This window comes from Mesoplodon bidens, assembly GCF_964165515.1.
Source record: "Mesoplodon bidens genome assembly, chromosome: 3".
Taxonomy (NCBI): domain Eukaryota; kingdom Metazoa; phylum Chordata; class Mammalia; order Artiodactyla; family Ziphiidae; genus Mesoplodon; species Mesoplodon bidens.
In genome coordinates this window covers 87274904-87293402 of record NC_138178.1, presented here as the reverse complement: position 1 = coordinate 87293402, position 18499 = coordinate 87274904, and the positions used below count along the sequence as shown (strand labels likewise).

At 41.1% G+C, this 18499-nt stretch overlaps 1 protein-coding gene across 1 annotated transcript in view; it reads right to left on the bottom strand.

Annotated features, from left to right (window-relative positions):
- Positions 1–18289, bottom strand: part of FBN1 (fibrillin 1) — a 256740-nt gene extending 238451 nt beyond the window's left edge. The window contains exons 1-2 of the mRNA XM_081229024.1: positions 18102–18289; positions 17128–17472 (exon numbers count right to left, since the gene is read on the bottom strand). Coding sequence (XP_081085150.1) covers positions 17128–17291 — 164 coding nt within the window. The 5' untranslated portion in view covers positions 17292–17472; positions 18102–18289. The remainder of the gene's footprint in view (positions 1–17127; positions 17473–18101) is intronic.
- Between the last annotated feature and the right edge of the window lie 210 nt (positions 18290–18499).

Here is an 18499-nt window from a genome sequence, read left to right as displayed (position 1 = left end):
TCCCTGAAATCCAATCTAAAAGATATCCCTCTCTCAGCCTGAGTGATGCCAGCAGTGTCTTCTCAAAACCTTTTGGGCTCTGGAGAAGGTGTGACAGTATTGGTGTCTCATCATCAAGCAGAGTGGGTGCCAAATACTAGCCAACACTTGCACATAGTGACAACCTCTGAGAAGGAGCTGCTGCTGGCACATCCACCCCATTCTACCTCCTAACATACCTAAAAGGTTTCCAGATCTTCTCTAGAGCAGCTCCCAAAGACAAAGCTTCTGTTTTAAAATCAGTTTCCCAGGGAGTTTGACACCAGGTAGCAGAAATATGTCAGGCCCCAAAGAATGGCATACATCTTTCACTGACATGAAACACACAGGAAGTGCAGCTTTTATGCTAGTGCGAGCACGTGCATGTGTGCATACACACACACACTATCCCCCACAAACACTCAGAGTGAAGCTACTGGAGCAGCTCTAATCCCTTTACACCTTTCCCAAGGGGATCTGGATATACCAGTGTTTTTCAGAATCTTTCCTTTGAATCACTAAAGCTTATTAGTATTAGTTCCTATCTCTTTTTGATTGTTTTTTTCCAGTTTTACTGAGATATAATTGACATACAGCACTGCATAAGCTTAAAGTATATAGTATAATTATCTGACTTACATATATTATAAAATGATTACCACGATAAGTATAGTTAAAAGCTCCTATTTCTTAAATAAAAAGAGCGTTCCTGAGAAAGCAATGCTGAAAAGAGGGTACAAACATTCCCTTCTGAATGTTAAAATATCTGCAAACATCTTCGTTCCACTCATTGTCCAAAATCTCACCAACTTTTTATAACCCCTTGCCTGAAACTCCTACTCAGTGCATTGAGGGTCTCCGCCTTGACTCGCACAAAAGATCATGGGCTGACAGGAGAGGAATGAAGCCTTGCAGAATTATATCCTTCCTTGTCTGCCCTCTCAAGTGCCTGGCTCCTTCTGTGTAAATTTTCCACAGTGTTACACCTCATAATTGCTATGCCTAGCATTAGATACTGAATAATCCTTCCACAACTGTCAAAGTCATGGGTCAGTTTAGACAAGTGCAGAAAAAGCATGTCTGGCAGCATTGCAGACATTGCTGGCTGTGAGGCATCGAGCATAAGTTTAAAACTAGATGTAAAACTTTCCAGTACTAATAAACCAATAAGAATTGACAGAATTCAAATATTCCCATTCTGCTACCCTAATAAATTAATGTACCTCGACAATGATCTTCAATGGCTGCTAACATCACAAAAAGAGAGACTAGCAGACATGATATGCCTCTGAATGGAAGTACAAACACCACTTATAAAGTCTTCTTGCCAAAAAGTTGATTCTGAGTTGAATCAAGCTTCTAGCTCTAGTTAGCAAGTCACAGAAAATACAGGGAACAGAGGAACACAATAAGCACCACCACCACTGGGAAGCAGTTATCAACAGACTGTAAGAAACCCTGCAGCTGTGTACTCCAAGTGTGGTCCAAGGACTGGCCAGTGCTGGTCCACACACTATTACTGATCTATAATGAGATAAGGAGCTTAAGCTTGAATGTAAGTCATCTCACTGCTTCCTTCATCTAGAAAGTGTTGCTATGAAAAAATATCAGCTCAGCTAAATAGTGTGCTTACTGACATACTGCATTTATATTCTGGCACATGCTTCTCATCTCATCACAGACTGAAAACAAGCATCTAATGGACTGGCATTTTAAGTAACACTGCTCTACAGGTCATGAACCAATTTCTTTTTATTTTTTCCCCAGCTTTATTAGATATAATTGACACATAATATTGTATAAGTTTAAAGTGTACAACATGACAATTTGATACATTTATATATTGCAAAATGATTACCACCAAAGCATTAGCTAACACCTGCACTTGGTTACATAATTACGTGTGTGTGTGTGTGTGTGTGTGTGTGTGTGTGTGTGGTGAGAACATTTAAGATCTCCTCTTTTAGCAACTTGCAAGTATTTAATACAATATTGCTAGCTATACTCAACATGCTGCACCTTAGGTGCTCAAAGCTTTTCATCTTATAACTAGAAGTTTGTAACCCTCTGACCAATCTCTCCCCATTTCCCCCACCCTCCAGCCCCTGGAAACCACCACCCTACTCTACTCTTTGTTTCTAAGTTCAGCATTTTTACATTCTGCATAGAAGTGATATACAGCATGAACCAATTTCTTCAATAAATAAATTACAAGGAAAAAAATGACAGAGGGACAATCTATACATTTGAAAGTATTTAAGAGATTTATCAACCAATTACAAAATATGGACTTAATTTGGATCCTGATTTGAATGAACTATAAAAAAAATAAAATTTATAACCTAATCAGGGAAATTTGATACTAATCAAATGTATATATTAGAAAATATCAAAATAATATTATCAAATACTCACTAGATATTTGATATTTTTTAAAGTAATGCTAATTTTAAATGTGATAGTATTGTGTTTCTTTTTTTTTTTTTTTTTTTTGTGGTACGCGGGCCTCTCACTGTTGTGGCCTCTCCCGTTGCGGAGCACAGGCTCCGGACACACAGGGTCAGCGGCCATGGCTCACGGGCCCAGCCGCTCCGCAGCATGTGGGATCTTCCCAGACCGGGGCACGAACCCGTGTCCCCTGTATCGGCAGGTGGACTCTCAACAACTGCATCACCAGGGAAGCCCTGTTTCTTTTTTTTTTGAATTTTATTTTATTTATTTTTTATACAGCTGGTTCTTATTAGTTATCATTGTGTTTGTTTCTTAAAGAGTCCTTGCCATTTACAGATGCATAATGAAATATTCGCTAATTAAATTATTTTTCAGGGATTTACTTTAAAATAATCTGTGGCAGGGAAGAGAAGTAGATAAAATAAGATTGACCATTCATTGATAACTGCTGAAGTTGGAGCTTCATTGTAGTACTCCCTCTAGTTTTGTATATCTTTGAAATTTTCCATATTAAAAAGTTAGAAAACAACAACTTTGCAGCAGCATCTGGCCTAGTTCATCCTATAGCCATACACTCCTACATATCATGACACCACACTTCTGCTTTTTTTTTCATTCATATAACAACCATTTCTATCTGCTATGCAACTCAACATTCTTGAGCAGGATGGGGATCCCCATTTAGATATAATAACAGTCCAATCCCACCATGTTTACCATCTTAAGCAAGTGGCAAGAACTAACCAAAATGCTTCTGTGAGTCTCACATATGCAGCTACTCAAATAAGGTTAATGTTCATTAGACAAGGTATCCAAGAACAAATGAATTAATCACCCTTGTGCAAATAATTAAGCATATCAGCCCAGGGAATGGGTTCCCTTGGGCATTGAACTACTTTCTGACATGACTCATTTTCATAAGGACACCATATCCTTCTTTATGACAAACATAAATCTATCAGTTAATAAAAGAGTTTGAGGGGAAAGGTACTGATTTGTATCCGGTGCATAAAAGGGCTGACATGTTCACAAATGCAAGAATTCTTATAGTCATGGGAAATAGGAAACAAAAGGAGGAAATAATTTAGCAAGGAAGCCTGTTATGTTTTCTGATTCTTCGATATGTGACAATGTGTCAACTTATTTTCAAGGAGGGGCCCAAATGCATATGAGCAGTTGGGTCAATCCAAGGTCAAATTAGACATGTTGTCTAGAATTCTGCCAAATGTTCAACAATATAATAAGTCAGAATTGCTGACAAAAAAAGAAAAGAAGAAGAAGTAGGAAAACCTGGCGTGCATATTCTTGTAAAATTCTTAAAAGGTTTTCAAAAGTTTAAAAAGAAAAGTTTGTTTTGTTATTTGAGGTTTATTTATTTCCTGGGAAGTTGGCAGAGTAGAGAAAGTACCTGGTATTTGTTTGTTTGTTTGTATCTATATTTTTGCTTTTTTATAAACTTCGATGGTATTGGTGGTTGTGTGATTTACCCCAAGGGAATGAGAGATATTAGGTAATTTGAACATTTTTAATGACAAGCAGAAAAATAACTATTATCTGTTTAAACTACTCCTTACTTAAAGCAGTCTTATTTTTATAGGCTGTGAATAAATATGAAGCAACTGCAACTTCTTAGAGTTTATTGCCAATCAGTTAAACAGAGGTTGGTGTATAAGGGTGCAAGGTATAGGAATTCTATCAAAGCTTTGTCTCAATTAAGATAATGTATGTTTTGGTCCACTTTCCCAGATGTTCAATAGTTTAAGATCTCTTCAAAGCCAACTCTCATTAAAATCAAAATGGGAATCATTAAAAGAAAATGAAAAAACTAAAAAGATTTTCAATTTCTCAAAAGAAATAGGGCACAGAAGAAAAACAACAAATAAGAATCCCTTTGTACTGACTGAGCATTACGTTGCTACAAGGCATGAAGCCAAAGGAAGGGAATGCTCAGTTGGAAAGTGAAGGCCATGGCTCTTCTCAGGGGCGGCTAATCTGAGTCAGCCTGGCCCCAAATCACACAAGCAAGGCCTGTCCACAAGGCGCCTAGAGAGAACAGCAACGACGGAGCGAGATGGAGTACTGGGTCTGTGGAAAAGGGAGCTTTCTTGGTCCAGAGGCAGATGTGTTGTGTTTCCCACTCAGCATCCTTCCTCTTTTTTGCTACCTGAATTCCTCTTTCCTAAGAGGAACCCATTCCACATCCCTCAGTCCTGGACAGCCCAAGTGTCCAATTTCTTTGGTCACAGTGGTGGGCACGTGACAGGAGCAGTGCCAGAGTTCTCAGTGAGATCTGATGTGTGAACGCTGGGAAAGAGTTTCTCTCTTTACCTCTGAGATCATAAGCTGAAAGGTAGTATGACTTGGAATTACCAGTGGTCATCTTGTCTACCCAATCATAACCAAATCTTTACTCTGATAAGGCAATTAAAGTATATTTCCAAAATGGCCAACCATGTGACCACAAAACAGTCCCAACTCTCAGGGCATCTCTTTGCAATACTGCCAAAGAAAGTGGTTTTCAGGCCAGTGCTTCCATTTCCTAAAATCTAAATTCCTTTCACAAAGGTTCTTGAAAAAAAAGTGTTCATCTGGAAGGAGACAAGACCGTTTGCCAGATCTGCCAGTAAAAAAATGCAAACTTCTTTGAGCACATTGGTGGGGCAGTGGGGGGGCAATATTAATAAGGAATAATTTGGGGGAAGGGGAAATGGAAAAAATAAAAACCTTATCCATACGTCGCCTTTAGGTATGTATAACCAGATCTCCACAGACAAAGTAAGTTTCCATTAAGATTATAATTTAAAATTTTTTGAAGTTCAAGTTTGCTTCCTATATTTCTGAAAGTAATTAGCTCCAAGATGAGAAAGTGGAGACTGTGGTATCCAGATATTAATGATCATCTAACTTAGGTAAATGCATCAGGCCCTGTACTAGGAACTTGAAATGTATTATCTCATTAAATCTTGGGGCAACTCAGAAAGGTGAGTATTATAATCTCATTTTACAAGTGAGGAAACTGAGGCTCAGATAGGTCAAGGCACTTGTCTGAGATTCCTTCCTAGTAGGTGGTGGAGCCAGGATTTGACCCCAGGCATGTCTGTATCCACACTTGCAAGCCTCCCTGAAAACACAGCCAATGGTTATTAGTGTTCACTGAAAATGACTCCTTGGTCCTTTCAAATATAATCCCACAAGCAATACCACTCTACCCAGCTACCCACAACCAGGCTCAAATAGGAAACAGTGTGAGGTAATTATAACATATACCCCAGCCACTAGCTCTGGGTTTTTATGACTGAACTGCCAAATCACTCCTAGCCAACTCTTCAGGAAATGTGCAGACACTTTCTCAGATTCCAGCTAAAACATCAACTATGTGGCCCTGGGGGATACAGAGCTCACAGGGTGGTAATGGGATATAAAATTTGCAAACTTGAGGTCAGTGGCCTAAACTCTGGGGTGTGAAGCAGCAGCAGTCCATGAAAGACTAAAAACTAGGTGCCGACTTGAAGGCTGTATATCAAATCCTTCCCTGAAAGGCACTTGTTCACATCAGCTCAGACATTAACCCCATCAGTAAAGGGAGAGAAAGAGAGTCCACATGTAGTTCTGCCTAGAATCACTGGAAGAAGATAATAATATCAACAGACTTGAGACAGGGTGTTCATTCTGAGAATTCAGCATTAGGTCCAATTCAAACATAGCTGATGCTCAATAAATAGTTTTCACTTGGAGTAGGCAAGTGTTCTGTAAAATTGGTGGGATAGATGATACAGAAGACAAGAATTTAAGATTTTTTTTCTTCACTGGCATGCTTCTTGCTTGGAATCTAAATTTATAAATTAGTAGTGTAGATAGCTGAGTCAGCAAGTTATAAGATAAGAGTCTGAGCTTACAGACCTAGAACTGCCATGGTTCATCCTAGGACATCTGATGCTTTAATTGCTAATTATTAGTGTGAGTGTGGGGATGGAGGGAGTTACCCATAAGCCTCCCAGAGAAGACTCCCACTTCTCTTTCTCCCACCCCCTCCCTACCTCCCCTCCCTAGCAATCGCCTCCCTTAAAAAGCCCCATCCCACTCAACCCCACCTAATCTGGAGGCTTCCACTGACAGCAAGGTAGAACTGTGGAGCTAAAACTCCAGTGCGCAGCCTGCCATCAGGGTTGCCCACTGAGAGACTGATCGCACCGCCTAAGGCCCGATGAACAAGAACAAGAAAAATGTTCATGCCCACATGATGTAGGAAGTTTGCTTATTTTCAGCACAGCTGAGGACTTGCAGATATCAGTCACCCTTTCTAGGATAAAAAGACAAATAGGAGGCATAATCTCCCACCCAAGAACACACTTCTACTTAAATCCGCCTTTGCCACCGTGTGGCTCAGCTTCCACACCTATGAAGTTGAGAAGAAAATAAGAACCCTGAGCACTTCCTAACAAACTTTCTCTGGGCCTCAGTTTCAGCATCTATAAATTTCTAAAATCTTTGCCAGTATAGCCATTTTGTAATATTTTTATAAAGATGGATGGCCTGACTATGGAGGAAGATTGGAGTCATGAAAAAACAACATCTACAAATAAGAAGAGTCTTTAAAAGTTACTCATCAAAGGCACCAACCTATTAGGGTCTGATTACACGATCTCATAAATTGGCACCAAATGGGCAGGGGAAATGTTAGGCAAAAAACCATTATCCATGAGGAGAGGGGATGCACCCAACAACATGGCACCTTATACACAGGTTCACAATAAATGATGGATTAACCTGCTTTTCCATTATATTCCTCTAAATGTTTTTACAGGAATCTTTTCTGACATCCAAGCATCTTTCTTTCATGTCCTGCCTCTCCTCCATAAGCCCTTGGTCTCCTGAAGAGCCTGGTACCAATGTGGCCAGGAATGAGGTGGTTGTCATCAGTATCTGTCAGACACCAGCATCTTCTCTGTCCAGCCCAGGTCCACTGGCTGATGGGACTCCACTCTAGAACTTTCTCCAAACTCTCTCCTCCTGCCTCCCTCAATCTTTCTCCTTCCCTCCCCTAACAAAAAACCTTACCTCTGGTTTTCTTTTTGAACACCCCAAGACCCCCAAGTAAAAATGAACATTTTATTTAGAATTTCTTTTTCTTAACGTTTAACCCTTATTTGATATTCTTATTATCCCTATTTTATTTGTAGCTCAGCTTAGGAAGTTAAAGAAGAAGAAGAAAAAGATGAGATGACGATGATGAAAAAGAAAAACAAAAAGGAGGAGAAAATGGCAATGAGAAAGAAGAAGAAAAAGAGGAAGAGGACGAAGGAAAAGGAGAAGAAACAGAAAAACAAAACAAAATAAAACAAAAGCCTGTCTCTGGAATACATCTCTCTATTAACAGAGATTTTTACTACACTTCTGTTCAAAACCACGAACTTAACAGCAGACATAATGCGTCCATAGAGCCGACATAAATCTTGCCTCCCAACACCAACATCATAGAATGGTTGTACTATATTTGGACTTAGATGTGTTTGGATACTTATATTTGAATGTAAGTATGACTGATGGTCTAGGAATTCACAACCCTTCAAAACACTGAACCAAATCACTTGTCTAACGGCACAGTTCCCCTGCTCTGAGCCTGCTTGCCGTCTGGAATACATCTTTGGCTGGGAATGGTGGAGATAGCGAATTTTCCTCTCTCCCTTCCGCTCTGAGGAGGCTGAATAAATAGACTCAATGATAACTTCAACAACAAAAAAGCCACTTGAGAAAGTGGTAAGTCACAAGAACTTAAAACTAGGATTTGATATAATAGAGCTTTGGGTCTACAATCCAAACGACTGTATTCCTAACCCAATTTTTTTCTATTAACAATGTGGCTACTCCATTTACGCAAAAAATAATCTAGTTCAGCTCACTACAATACCAATTCTATTGACAATTACACATCTATCTTTATTTACTAATTATAATCCCTGATTCCAGAAAAAAAATGTTTCTGAGGTATATTATACCAACACATATATAGAAATGGGGCTATTAATAGAAATTGAAAGTAAAATCCCATGTAGAAGGAATGTAAAACATATCAGATACCTAAATTAATAAAATTAAGTGCATTAAATTTGTCCCTGAGTTTCTTAGAAGCTAAGGGAAATGGGCGGAAAGTTAGGAGTTTTATAATTCTTTCATTTGGAAAAACAAAATTTGCCAGATTTTTTAGGAACTATGATTTTATTCCTGGGGTTTGTGGGTTCTTTAAATGCAAACTAAGAACAATGCCCTTAACATTTATCTAAAAGATCACAGAGATACATTATTCATGTAGCGTTTTGCATTCTGAGGTTGCAGTAAGCAAAATACAATGAAGCATCTTCAATGGGAAACTAAGTCAATCAGGCTCGATCAAGTTAGAATTGAAACATCTGATTATCCTTCTCAAACACCCGCTGCCTCACTGTGGTAGCTAATCTCCAAAGAGGCTGCCCCCAATTCCTCCCCTCCCTGCAGACATAGGCTTCTCCTCACCTGCATCAAGAGGCACAGCTCATTAGTCCATACCCTTGAATCTGAGCAAGGTCTGTGACTTACATGGAATTTCGGACCAGGCTGTCTGAAGAAAGTCTGGTAGCTTCCACTTTTGTTTTCTTGGTATCCTGAGCTGCCTTGTAAAAAGTCTGGCTATGCTGCTGGATGGTCCATATGGAAAGGGAGACAATCTGAGACTATATGCAGGAGAACCAAGAAACCCAGCCAACCCTGGTAACATATGAACCCACTTAAGCCCTTCCAGCCAGCTTTTAGCCATTCAACTCAGTCTGTGGACAACATATGGGGTTAAAACACGTGACCAGAGATGAAGAGGCTATTGTTCAAGATCCAGCCCCAACAGACACTTACCCTGAACAAGGCCTGGTAGCTGCACCTGGGGCTCAGTTTCCCCATTTGCAAAAACACACTCAGTGGCCCCCTCCCCAGGGGCAGGCCTAGGCAGGAGATCACATAGGAGATAGCTTTAAAACCTGTAAGGCCCCCAGCAGAGCCAGACGAGTGGCTCTTTGCTTCCTTTAGTCCCTTCCTCTGTCCATCCATTTGGATCAACCACACCAAAGTAAACAGGGCTGCAGGTGCCAGTCCATGATCACAGAACCAGAAACACACGTGGAGAAGTCATCTTACTCATTCTAGACCCAACAGACATTGTGGGAAGCAGAGACAAGATTCCCCACTGTGTCCTGTCCAAATTCCTGCCCTCCAGAATCATAAGAAATAATAAAATTATTGCTGCTTTAAGCCACTAAATTTGGGGTAATTTGTTACATAGCAATAAGATAACCAAAACACTCACAAACAAAAATAGCTTGTTTCCTTGTGGTAGAGGGACTAGGAATGACTTTGTCTCTCTTTAGTTTCTCATTAATGATGCTATAGTGTTTTTACATATAATAAGTTTCAATGTAGATGGACGTGGGAGCACCCTAGGTGCCTCCTCGCCTTTGCCTCTCACAACCAAGTAAGTGGTCAAGTACTGCTCATGCTGCCACTAGAACCTCCTCTTCACCCCCTCCACTGCTGCTGCTCTGGCCATCACCCACTCTCACCATGACTCGACTCCTATATTAGCCTCCCAGATCTCCCCGCCTCTCGTCTCCCTACTCACTAAACCATATACCTTTGACACTTTGGCCAGAGTGGCAGAGATCGGATCATGTTCCCATCTTAGAATCCTTTACTAGCTCACCATCCTCAGCTTTCACAACAATCAGATAGTAGCATCATGTGCCCTTTAGTCCCTCTCCCACCCCAACCTATGGACAGACACACACGGTTGCATGCTGCACACCTTCAGGGGGCACTACTTGCATAGGCTACACTATGAACCGTGCCCCCCGAAGCCATGCAGTGCAAGCCCTGCCCATCATACTCAATGTCCCTCAATCCCAAAGACCTTATATCCTTTTGGTTTCATGCCTTTTTCACTCAAATTTTTCCTTATTTCTCTCCTATACTTCCTCCAAGCTCTAATATATATATATAATTTACCTTACCCAATCAATCAAATTGGTCAGACATTCAAAAATTGTCTACTGAATTCTTACCATGTGCCCAGTTCCTAGGTAAACCTAGTGATAAAACAAACAAAAACTGAGCCTTCAAGAAGTTCTCAGTACTACTAAATAGTCATTTATTTATCACATAGACCAGAGATTAGCAAACCTTTTCTGTAAAGGGCCAAGCAGCAAACAATTCAGTTTTGCGGTGCCCTACTGTCTGTCACAACTACTCTCACTCTGCCACTATGTGTGAAAGCAGACATAGATAAAGCGTAAACAAATGGGCATGGCTTTGTTTCAATACAATTTTATTTACAAAACAGGCAGTCTGGTCCACGGTTTGCTGACCCCTGACAGACTTTCACTGTGAAGTCTTTTCTGAAAAATCCCATTCCCACAATGATGCGTCCCTAGTCATAGGACTGCATCTGCCTTCAATAAACATTGAGTTTTTCTCCACAGCAATGGTAGAAGATTCTGGTGAAATGAAGGTATCAGGAATGTGGAAGAAAGAAAGTTACCACATATAGGATTTATTGTAATTGAGAATCATTAAAATATACTGGTTAAGAGCACTCACTAGGAAGCCAGATTCCCCAACTCTATCTCTTACTAGTTTATGTCCCTGGAGGAATAACTAAAATTACTGAAAAACTGCATCCCTTAGTTTCCTCATCTGTTAAATGGGCAAGTAGGTAGAATCTTCCTCATAAAGAAGCTGTGTATTAAATGAATAATATATGTACAGTGCAATACTGAGTGATATACCAGAGCTTGCTATTCTTTCCCATAGGATACAACCAAGGCGAAAAATGACACAGAAAGAATTAAATAGCTCATCATATTGATGAGAACTTAAGACACATACCAGTTTCCCCTGGAAAGAGAAACATCTCTTGCAACTCTATTCTGAAAGAAGTTCCTCACGTGGAACATGAGAGCAAGAGATTCTGAATGACATAATGAGGAACGTCTCCAGCTCAGAACCATGGGCAATGCAGACGGAGGGTGCCTGTGATGGTTACCTACCACACTCAATAAAAGTTCAAGATATAATACAAAAATACACGTGCTACCCAAAGACCCCACAGCTCAGACATTCTGTAAGTCCTTCTGTGTTTTATTAGTGTCTTTGCAGAAATATCAAAGTTTCTTGTTTGACAAAATATTATATTACTACATTATTAACTATACCTGGGATTTGTGAACTAGCATGAAGGAATATTAGGAATTTTAAGTGGAATTTTACCAAAGTCTTAGTACTGCATTTTTGTCCAGAGGAATGAAAACCAAAACCATAACTAAAATTAATGGAGAAAGAAAATGTAATATTAAGAATTTGTCTCTAAAACTTAACCTTTGCGTACCTCAGCTCTCACAGCTGTAAAGGGAAGGTAATAAAAAAGACTCACCCTATAGAGATGTTATGAGCATAGAATGAGCTATAATATGTAAAACACTGAGACGAGTGCCTGGTACCTAAATGTCATCTAATCGTCACCTACCGCTGCTACAAATGTTATTATTATTTATTTTGTACTTACTCCTATACCCCATGCCCTTTCCTACCTTTCTGCTGCCTCCTGATTTTTTGTAATGCATCTGATTCTCCTACCAAATATTAAGCCTCTCCAGGCTGTGGGTGCTATGTCTCTGGCAATCCACAAAGCTAAATTCAAGGTAGCATTCAATCAAGGCTTCTTGAATGAATGAATTCTTTGAATCCCAGCTTCCACAAGTTAGTGTTAAAATGCTTATGACAGGATTCTTGCTTTTGATGATTTTACAATCTAATGGGAAAATCAAGCTTAACAAACTTGAAATATTAAACTCTCATATGCCTGCCATATAACTCAGGCCTGATATGTTACTGATTTCAGATTTCTTTAAAAATTTCATGGAACAAAATTCTAAGTTTCTAGAAGAGGCCTATTTGTTGGGTTAGTTTCTAGACACAAAGAAATTGTTAATACAGCTTATTTCTCTTTCAAGAAAACGTTCTTTAAATCTTATTTTTACCTTGAAAATTAAGGCTAAAATTCAGAAATTTGTTAGGCTTACTGTTTGGTTTATTGCAGGAGAAAGCAAACAAATTATGTGTGAGTATCCTAATAATTTGTCCAGCATTTGGCTTGATTAGAGTCAGTAGCGTAATACTGTAATCTTTTAAAGTACCTGCTATACAAGAAGACGGAGGAATATTTCACTATTTTAAAAAAAAATTCCAAATAAGCTTGTAGGGATGTCTGTCCTGCCATTTCCATCATCCCTAACCTCATTTCACTATAACTTGATGTATCAATATGTTTAAATTAATTTGTGATACCAACTTATGCATTTTTATAAATAATCTCTATGTCTTATATGTTACAAAATAAATCCCATAAATAATATTTTGTCTCCATCTTCTTGTTTAAAATGTGGAATTGCTGAAACCTTTTATTTAAGAATATCTTTTTTTAATGCTGTCGCAATATTTTAGCTTAATCTATTTAGTAAATGAAATGACAAACCATACCACTGCAGGAGTTTTTCCCCATATTTAATTATTAGCCTATCTGACTTTGGATGAAGTCTTAAAGTCTTCTTTATAAAGTAAAATGGACTTTATGAAGTCTACAGAACTTTTTCTGTGTGCCCTGCTGAAGTTCTTTATTTTAATAACAGACGTCTGTGTAATTAATCCCTCTGAGTTTGTCATCACATAATCTATCCTGTGTATGAACTGTTCCATGTGTATTTTTCTGGTAACAAGACCCCTGGAAAAAAATAAACAAATAAACAAAGACCAAAAGGAATCATGCACAAGGGGACAAATTGTGTGAAATACAAACAGTCTCATACACTTATAAGCCAGGCAATAAGCATAGAAGTTCTCAGTCCATCTTATCAGAGATTTGGGAAAAGGAGGTTTCACTCTAAAAAATTTTTCCCTTTGATGGGAAACTGTAATATTTCCTTATTTGGGAGCTAAAGCAATAAGGCAAACATAAATAAATGGTGCATAAGTACTGCTATTCAAGTAGTTATGTGTTTTTATAAAATTAGATTGTCTCCCACACTTTTTGCCTAATCACAGAAGTTAAGAATTTAGCTGAGAAAAATTCTTCTGAACTAAAATTCAAACAATAAAGCTAGGATTTTATTATTTCTCATAAAGTCATTTCACACATGTTAAGCAGTGCCCAGGCAAACAAAAACTACTATACATTTCTTACTTGAAAACGTTTTTGAAACTTGCAAAACTCTCATTTCAAAATACAGAGAAATGCAATTTTTTCAGAGTGACTGGGGACCACACTCATTCCATTAAAAAAAGGATTTCCTGTAAAAACAGAAATTGGCGTTTTACTCTAAGAAAACACAGCGAAAGCTGGGAAGAAACTTGAGGATGCTTAAATTTCCACTGTGGAACAACTTCTGCTGCCCAGTGAGAAGGGGAAAAAAAAAGAACACCTGCAACAGGATGGGAGGAGAGCAAGACAGGCTAGGACTACACACCCAAAGAGGGAAAAACCACGCAGGTCCCTGTCTGGGATGCAAAGGAGCTGACAGGAAAGGGATACATATCCCAAGAAGAATACCCAGGCAAATTCTGTGGTCACATGTCACATCAGAGGAAGAGAAGAAGGCAGTAATTTGTAGAAGAGCCCAGACCAAAGCATGGAAGACACTGACGAGTTTAAAGCACCTTTTACCTAGAGGAAATATTAGTGAGGTGCTGAAAGTTGCTGCCACCAACTGGGCATCAGGCGGACTTAGGGGTTACAAATCACTTTCACTTCATAAACTGTGCATCAAAATGGTAAACAGGTTTTACTGTAGTCAGAGAGGTTAGTTCTGAAGCTGGTAATATTTTAACTCGCAAAAATAGAAGTTTTAAGCAATAACTGGAAAAATGGAACACACAACTGCTCTTCCTGATGATTTATACAGCACGGTGTGGTTAAAAGACTTATTCATGTGAGACTGTAATAGCAATAAGCAGAGAGAATACATCTCAAATGCTATTCAAATTTAAGATCAAAATTGGCATTTGTTTAAAACTTATGGGTAAACCTTTGATCCAGCAATTCTATTTTCCTTTATTAATTTATATTACCTATAAATATTCACATGTACACAAACATGCAAGTAGAAGAATGTTGGTAACAGCAAAAAATTTCATATAAACTAAAGAGCCATCATTAGGGAAATGTTCCAGCCACATTATGGGATTCTATACGCGAAGAGAATGCACGAAGTAGATCCCTATGAGTTGATAGATGGATGCACTAAAGATATATAAAAGTAAGCAAGGTTTGAACAGTATGTATGGTATATTCCATGCATTAAAAAGGATACACACACATATCTATCTGTGTGTGTGTATATACATATATATTATATACATATATATATATTTGGATATGTATTATACTATTTCTAGAAAAACACATAAGACAATGGTGTCTGAGAGGTATTTACAATTAAATATTTTTAATTGTATATCCTTTAAAATTTTTATTTTTTACCCCAAGTATATGTATATAATACATATATTATATACATATAACATTTTAGATAACATAAGAACTATATAATAGTTCATTATTATAGCATATTAATATATATTGTTATGCTATAAAGGTTAATTATAATTATTTGTTAAACTTTTCATATGTATGCAAAATCTCATAGATAACATGAGGATTAGGAACACTCATATTTACTGATCTATTAATACCATGTTTTGGGGAAGGCTTTCTGAAGAGTTTGCAATAAGGTAACGCCCACGTTAGTGACCAAATACTATAACACAGAGAAGTGTTTCTTTATAATCTTAAAAAAATGTAAAACCCAGAAGAACTAAGTGCTGGTGTGAGTAAAAGCATGGACAGCCTGTTAAGCAACAAAGTAAGGCTTAGTTTCTGTTTTCACACTGAGTTAGGGCCTCCCGAGGAAACACGCTGGTTGGTGATAGCACATAGAGACGAGACAAATGTCTGGCTAGGCCTAATGTCTCCCTGCAGACCTTCATCCACAGAATTAAACCCCTACTTCCTCTCTCTCTCTCTATGGGAGCAATGCCATCAGGCTTAGCTGTTAATATAATATATATGGCAGAAATATATTTTTTGAAGTTAAAATGCTAGGCTAAATCAGGTCCTTTTGAGAACGGGTGAAAATCAGTTTCAGTCCATCTACTGAACTGGCCATGGGCCGTGCACACAGGGCAAGACATGTCTGCTGCCTGATCAGTATCAGGCTTAACATGATAAGCAAATTTCCTTTCCAGCACTGTTGGAATCCGTGATTTATTTTCCACAAAGGCCAAGATGGAACTAAGTTAATCATAACTATTTCCTAGGGTCAGAAAATCATGCATATTTCACCACGGCCTAAGTGCTTGGCTCTGACAATCATGTCGTCCCAGATCTAGAGCAGGACTCAAAAACTGGTCCGTTCAGTTTACTGTACTTTTTCCTTCCCATACCTGGGCCATACAAACACAAATTTCACCACATATATATAATAAAAACAGCCCATAACAAAAAAGAATATGTGAAATGTCCAGCCACATATCCAAATGGACACCATCACTTGGTCACTCAGGGTCATATAATCAAACTACACAACTACTCAAAAAAGAGCAGCAATGAGAATCATAAGAACTTAATAGAAACCTCTGTGTATTTACTGTCTAGGCTCATTACAGGATCCTCCAAGGAGACAAAATGGATCATTTACAATCCATCCTGCTGCTTCTCCGGAGGCTTGAACTTAAACACTCTCAGAAAGAGATACTTCATTTTCAATTTGAACAATTTTAAGGGAAGTGTATTCCCACCCTTCTTCAATTCAGGGAACTGGCAATCCTTATAAAGTCAACCTGCCTGATTTAAATATTTTCTGCTGAAACATTTTCTGTAATAGGGGCATAAGGAGGTGGTGAAATGCTCAGTTGCATCTGAGTAACACACACGACAGGTTAAAAACACTCCTTCAAGGCCAGCCACAGCAGCATTACTGCCCGGATGAAATAAAGAGCTTCTAACAACCGCAAAACAACTTCTCAGAAACACTTGCCCTGCTCTGCTTCCAGTGTAGACATCTGAAAGGAAAATTCAGTCCCTAATTTTAATAAGCATAACTTAGAGGAGAACCAACCATTAACTATTTGTCTTCTCTGACTGTCTGTCCCTGAAATCCCTTTCTTTCCTTGCTCCCTTACAAACAGAGCATCTACAAAGATGCCCACAAGGCAAGTACTTTCCCTAAACACAACCGGAATTGGTATGAAGAGAAAGGATGGGCTGCTCCTCTTCTCAGTCGCAGCTCCTCCCCTTCTTCCTCAAAGAACCCTTCTCGCCTCCCAAAATCAGCCTCGACAATGGCCCAAGATTCCTTTTAGCCATGACCTCTCCTCGGGGGCAGAAATCCTTAAAGCGTAGAGGCAAGGTGGTTTAGCCACAAACGCGGCGAGAACTGGATAACCCTTGCATCTCTAAGGTGCCCCCAGGAGGTCTTGTCAAGGATCCTTCTACTGTCGAGAATCGACCCTGTCAGTTCCTCTGGATCTTGATACTCAGGAGAAGAGGGAGGGGACACCCACACCAAAGGAGCTGGCCCGTTCCATTACCCTTTAAGCGCGTCGTGTCCTCCACCGCCTCTTCTCTTGGCCCGGCTGGCTCTGGTTTCCTTCACGTTCCCAGCCTCCAAATTGGCGTCCGCCCCATGGCTCGTGTAGGAAGCTAAGAGCACGGTAAATCCCAGGGCGACCTCCAGCAGCGCCCCTCGCCGCATGATGTCGAGCGGCCGCCGGCTCCCGCCGCCTCTCGCCGCGCCCCGGGCTCGGTCCGGGGCCGCCGCTGCGCCCTGGAGCGCGCCGCGCCGCCGGGGTCCCGCTCTCCCGCCGCCCGTCCCCCGGGCCGGGCTCCTCCCGCCTTCTCCAGGCGCTGCTCCCACTTCAGGCGGCCCCTGCCAGCTGCAACAGACAAATCGCCGAAGCGGGGGAGACATTCAGGGCTTCGGGATGCTGAAGCCTCGGGGTCCCCATTCCCGAGCCCAACCCGCGCGCCGCCTGCGCGTGGCGCAGTTACTTTGGGTAAGCGAAGACCGTTTGGTCCACAGCTGGCTGAAAAGCCCAGGCCCCCGGCGGCAGCGGCTCTAGCCAGCCCCTTGGCCTCCCGGGCGCCGCCTGAAGAAAGCGCCGCAAAGTACCCATGTCCCGAACAGTTCTAAACCCTGGGGCAAGCTCGCTGGGTTTATTTTTTACTAGCACGAATTGCGCGCAACGCGCGCTCTGACACCCCAGCTCCCCAGCCTGTCCTCTCCGCCAAGCCGCTGGGCTGGAAGCCCGCCGCGCCGTCCCCGGCCGGCTCCGGGCACTGCCACCGCCCCCCGAGCATCTGACGCCGAGCCCGGCACCGGGAGCCCCGGGCCAGGAAGCTGTCAGGCAGGGGAGGGCCAGCGCCAGCTCTGGACGTTCCGGGACAGCCCCTCACCCCAGTCCCTGTCCCTGCCCTCAGCGCGGCGCAAACGCAAAAGCCTCCGTGGCTGAAGCTCCAGCCCCGGTGGCCGCCCGACCCCTGTCGGGACCCCGGCTGCACCCACTGGAGAAGTGGCGGCTCCGGCTCCCGAGGCGGCGGCAGCTGTTCCTCGGTCCTGGCCGCGGCAGCCGCTGCCCCGCTCTGCCCGCAGCTGTCCCAGCTGTGGCCGCCTGTCCGCCTGCGGCACCCACAGTCTCTGCCGCGGCTCCCGCGGCCCCCTCCTTTCCCCACCTCTTCAAGTATCGTCTGCGCAGCGGTTTCTCGCGAGAGAAATACTTTTTTAAAAAAAAGAAAGAAAAAGAAAATGACACCCCCTCCTACATCCCCCTCATCACCACCCCACCCCTCGGCCCCATCCATCCTCCCTTTCCACTCCCCTTTGCCAGCCACCGCCTCGGCGCGGGGGCCTCCCTCGCTCGCAGGATTAGCGCAGTGGGAGGAGGCAGAGGTGATCGGGTCCTG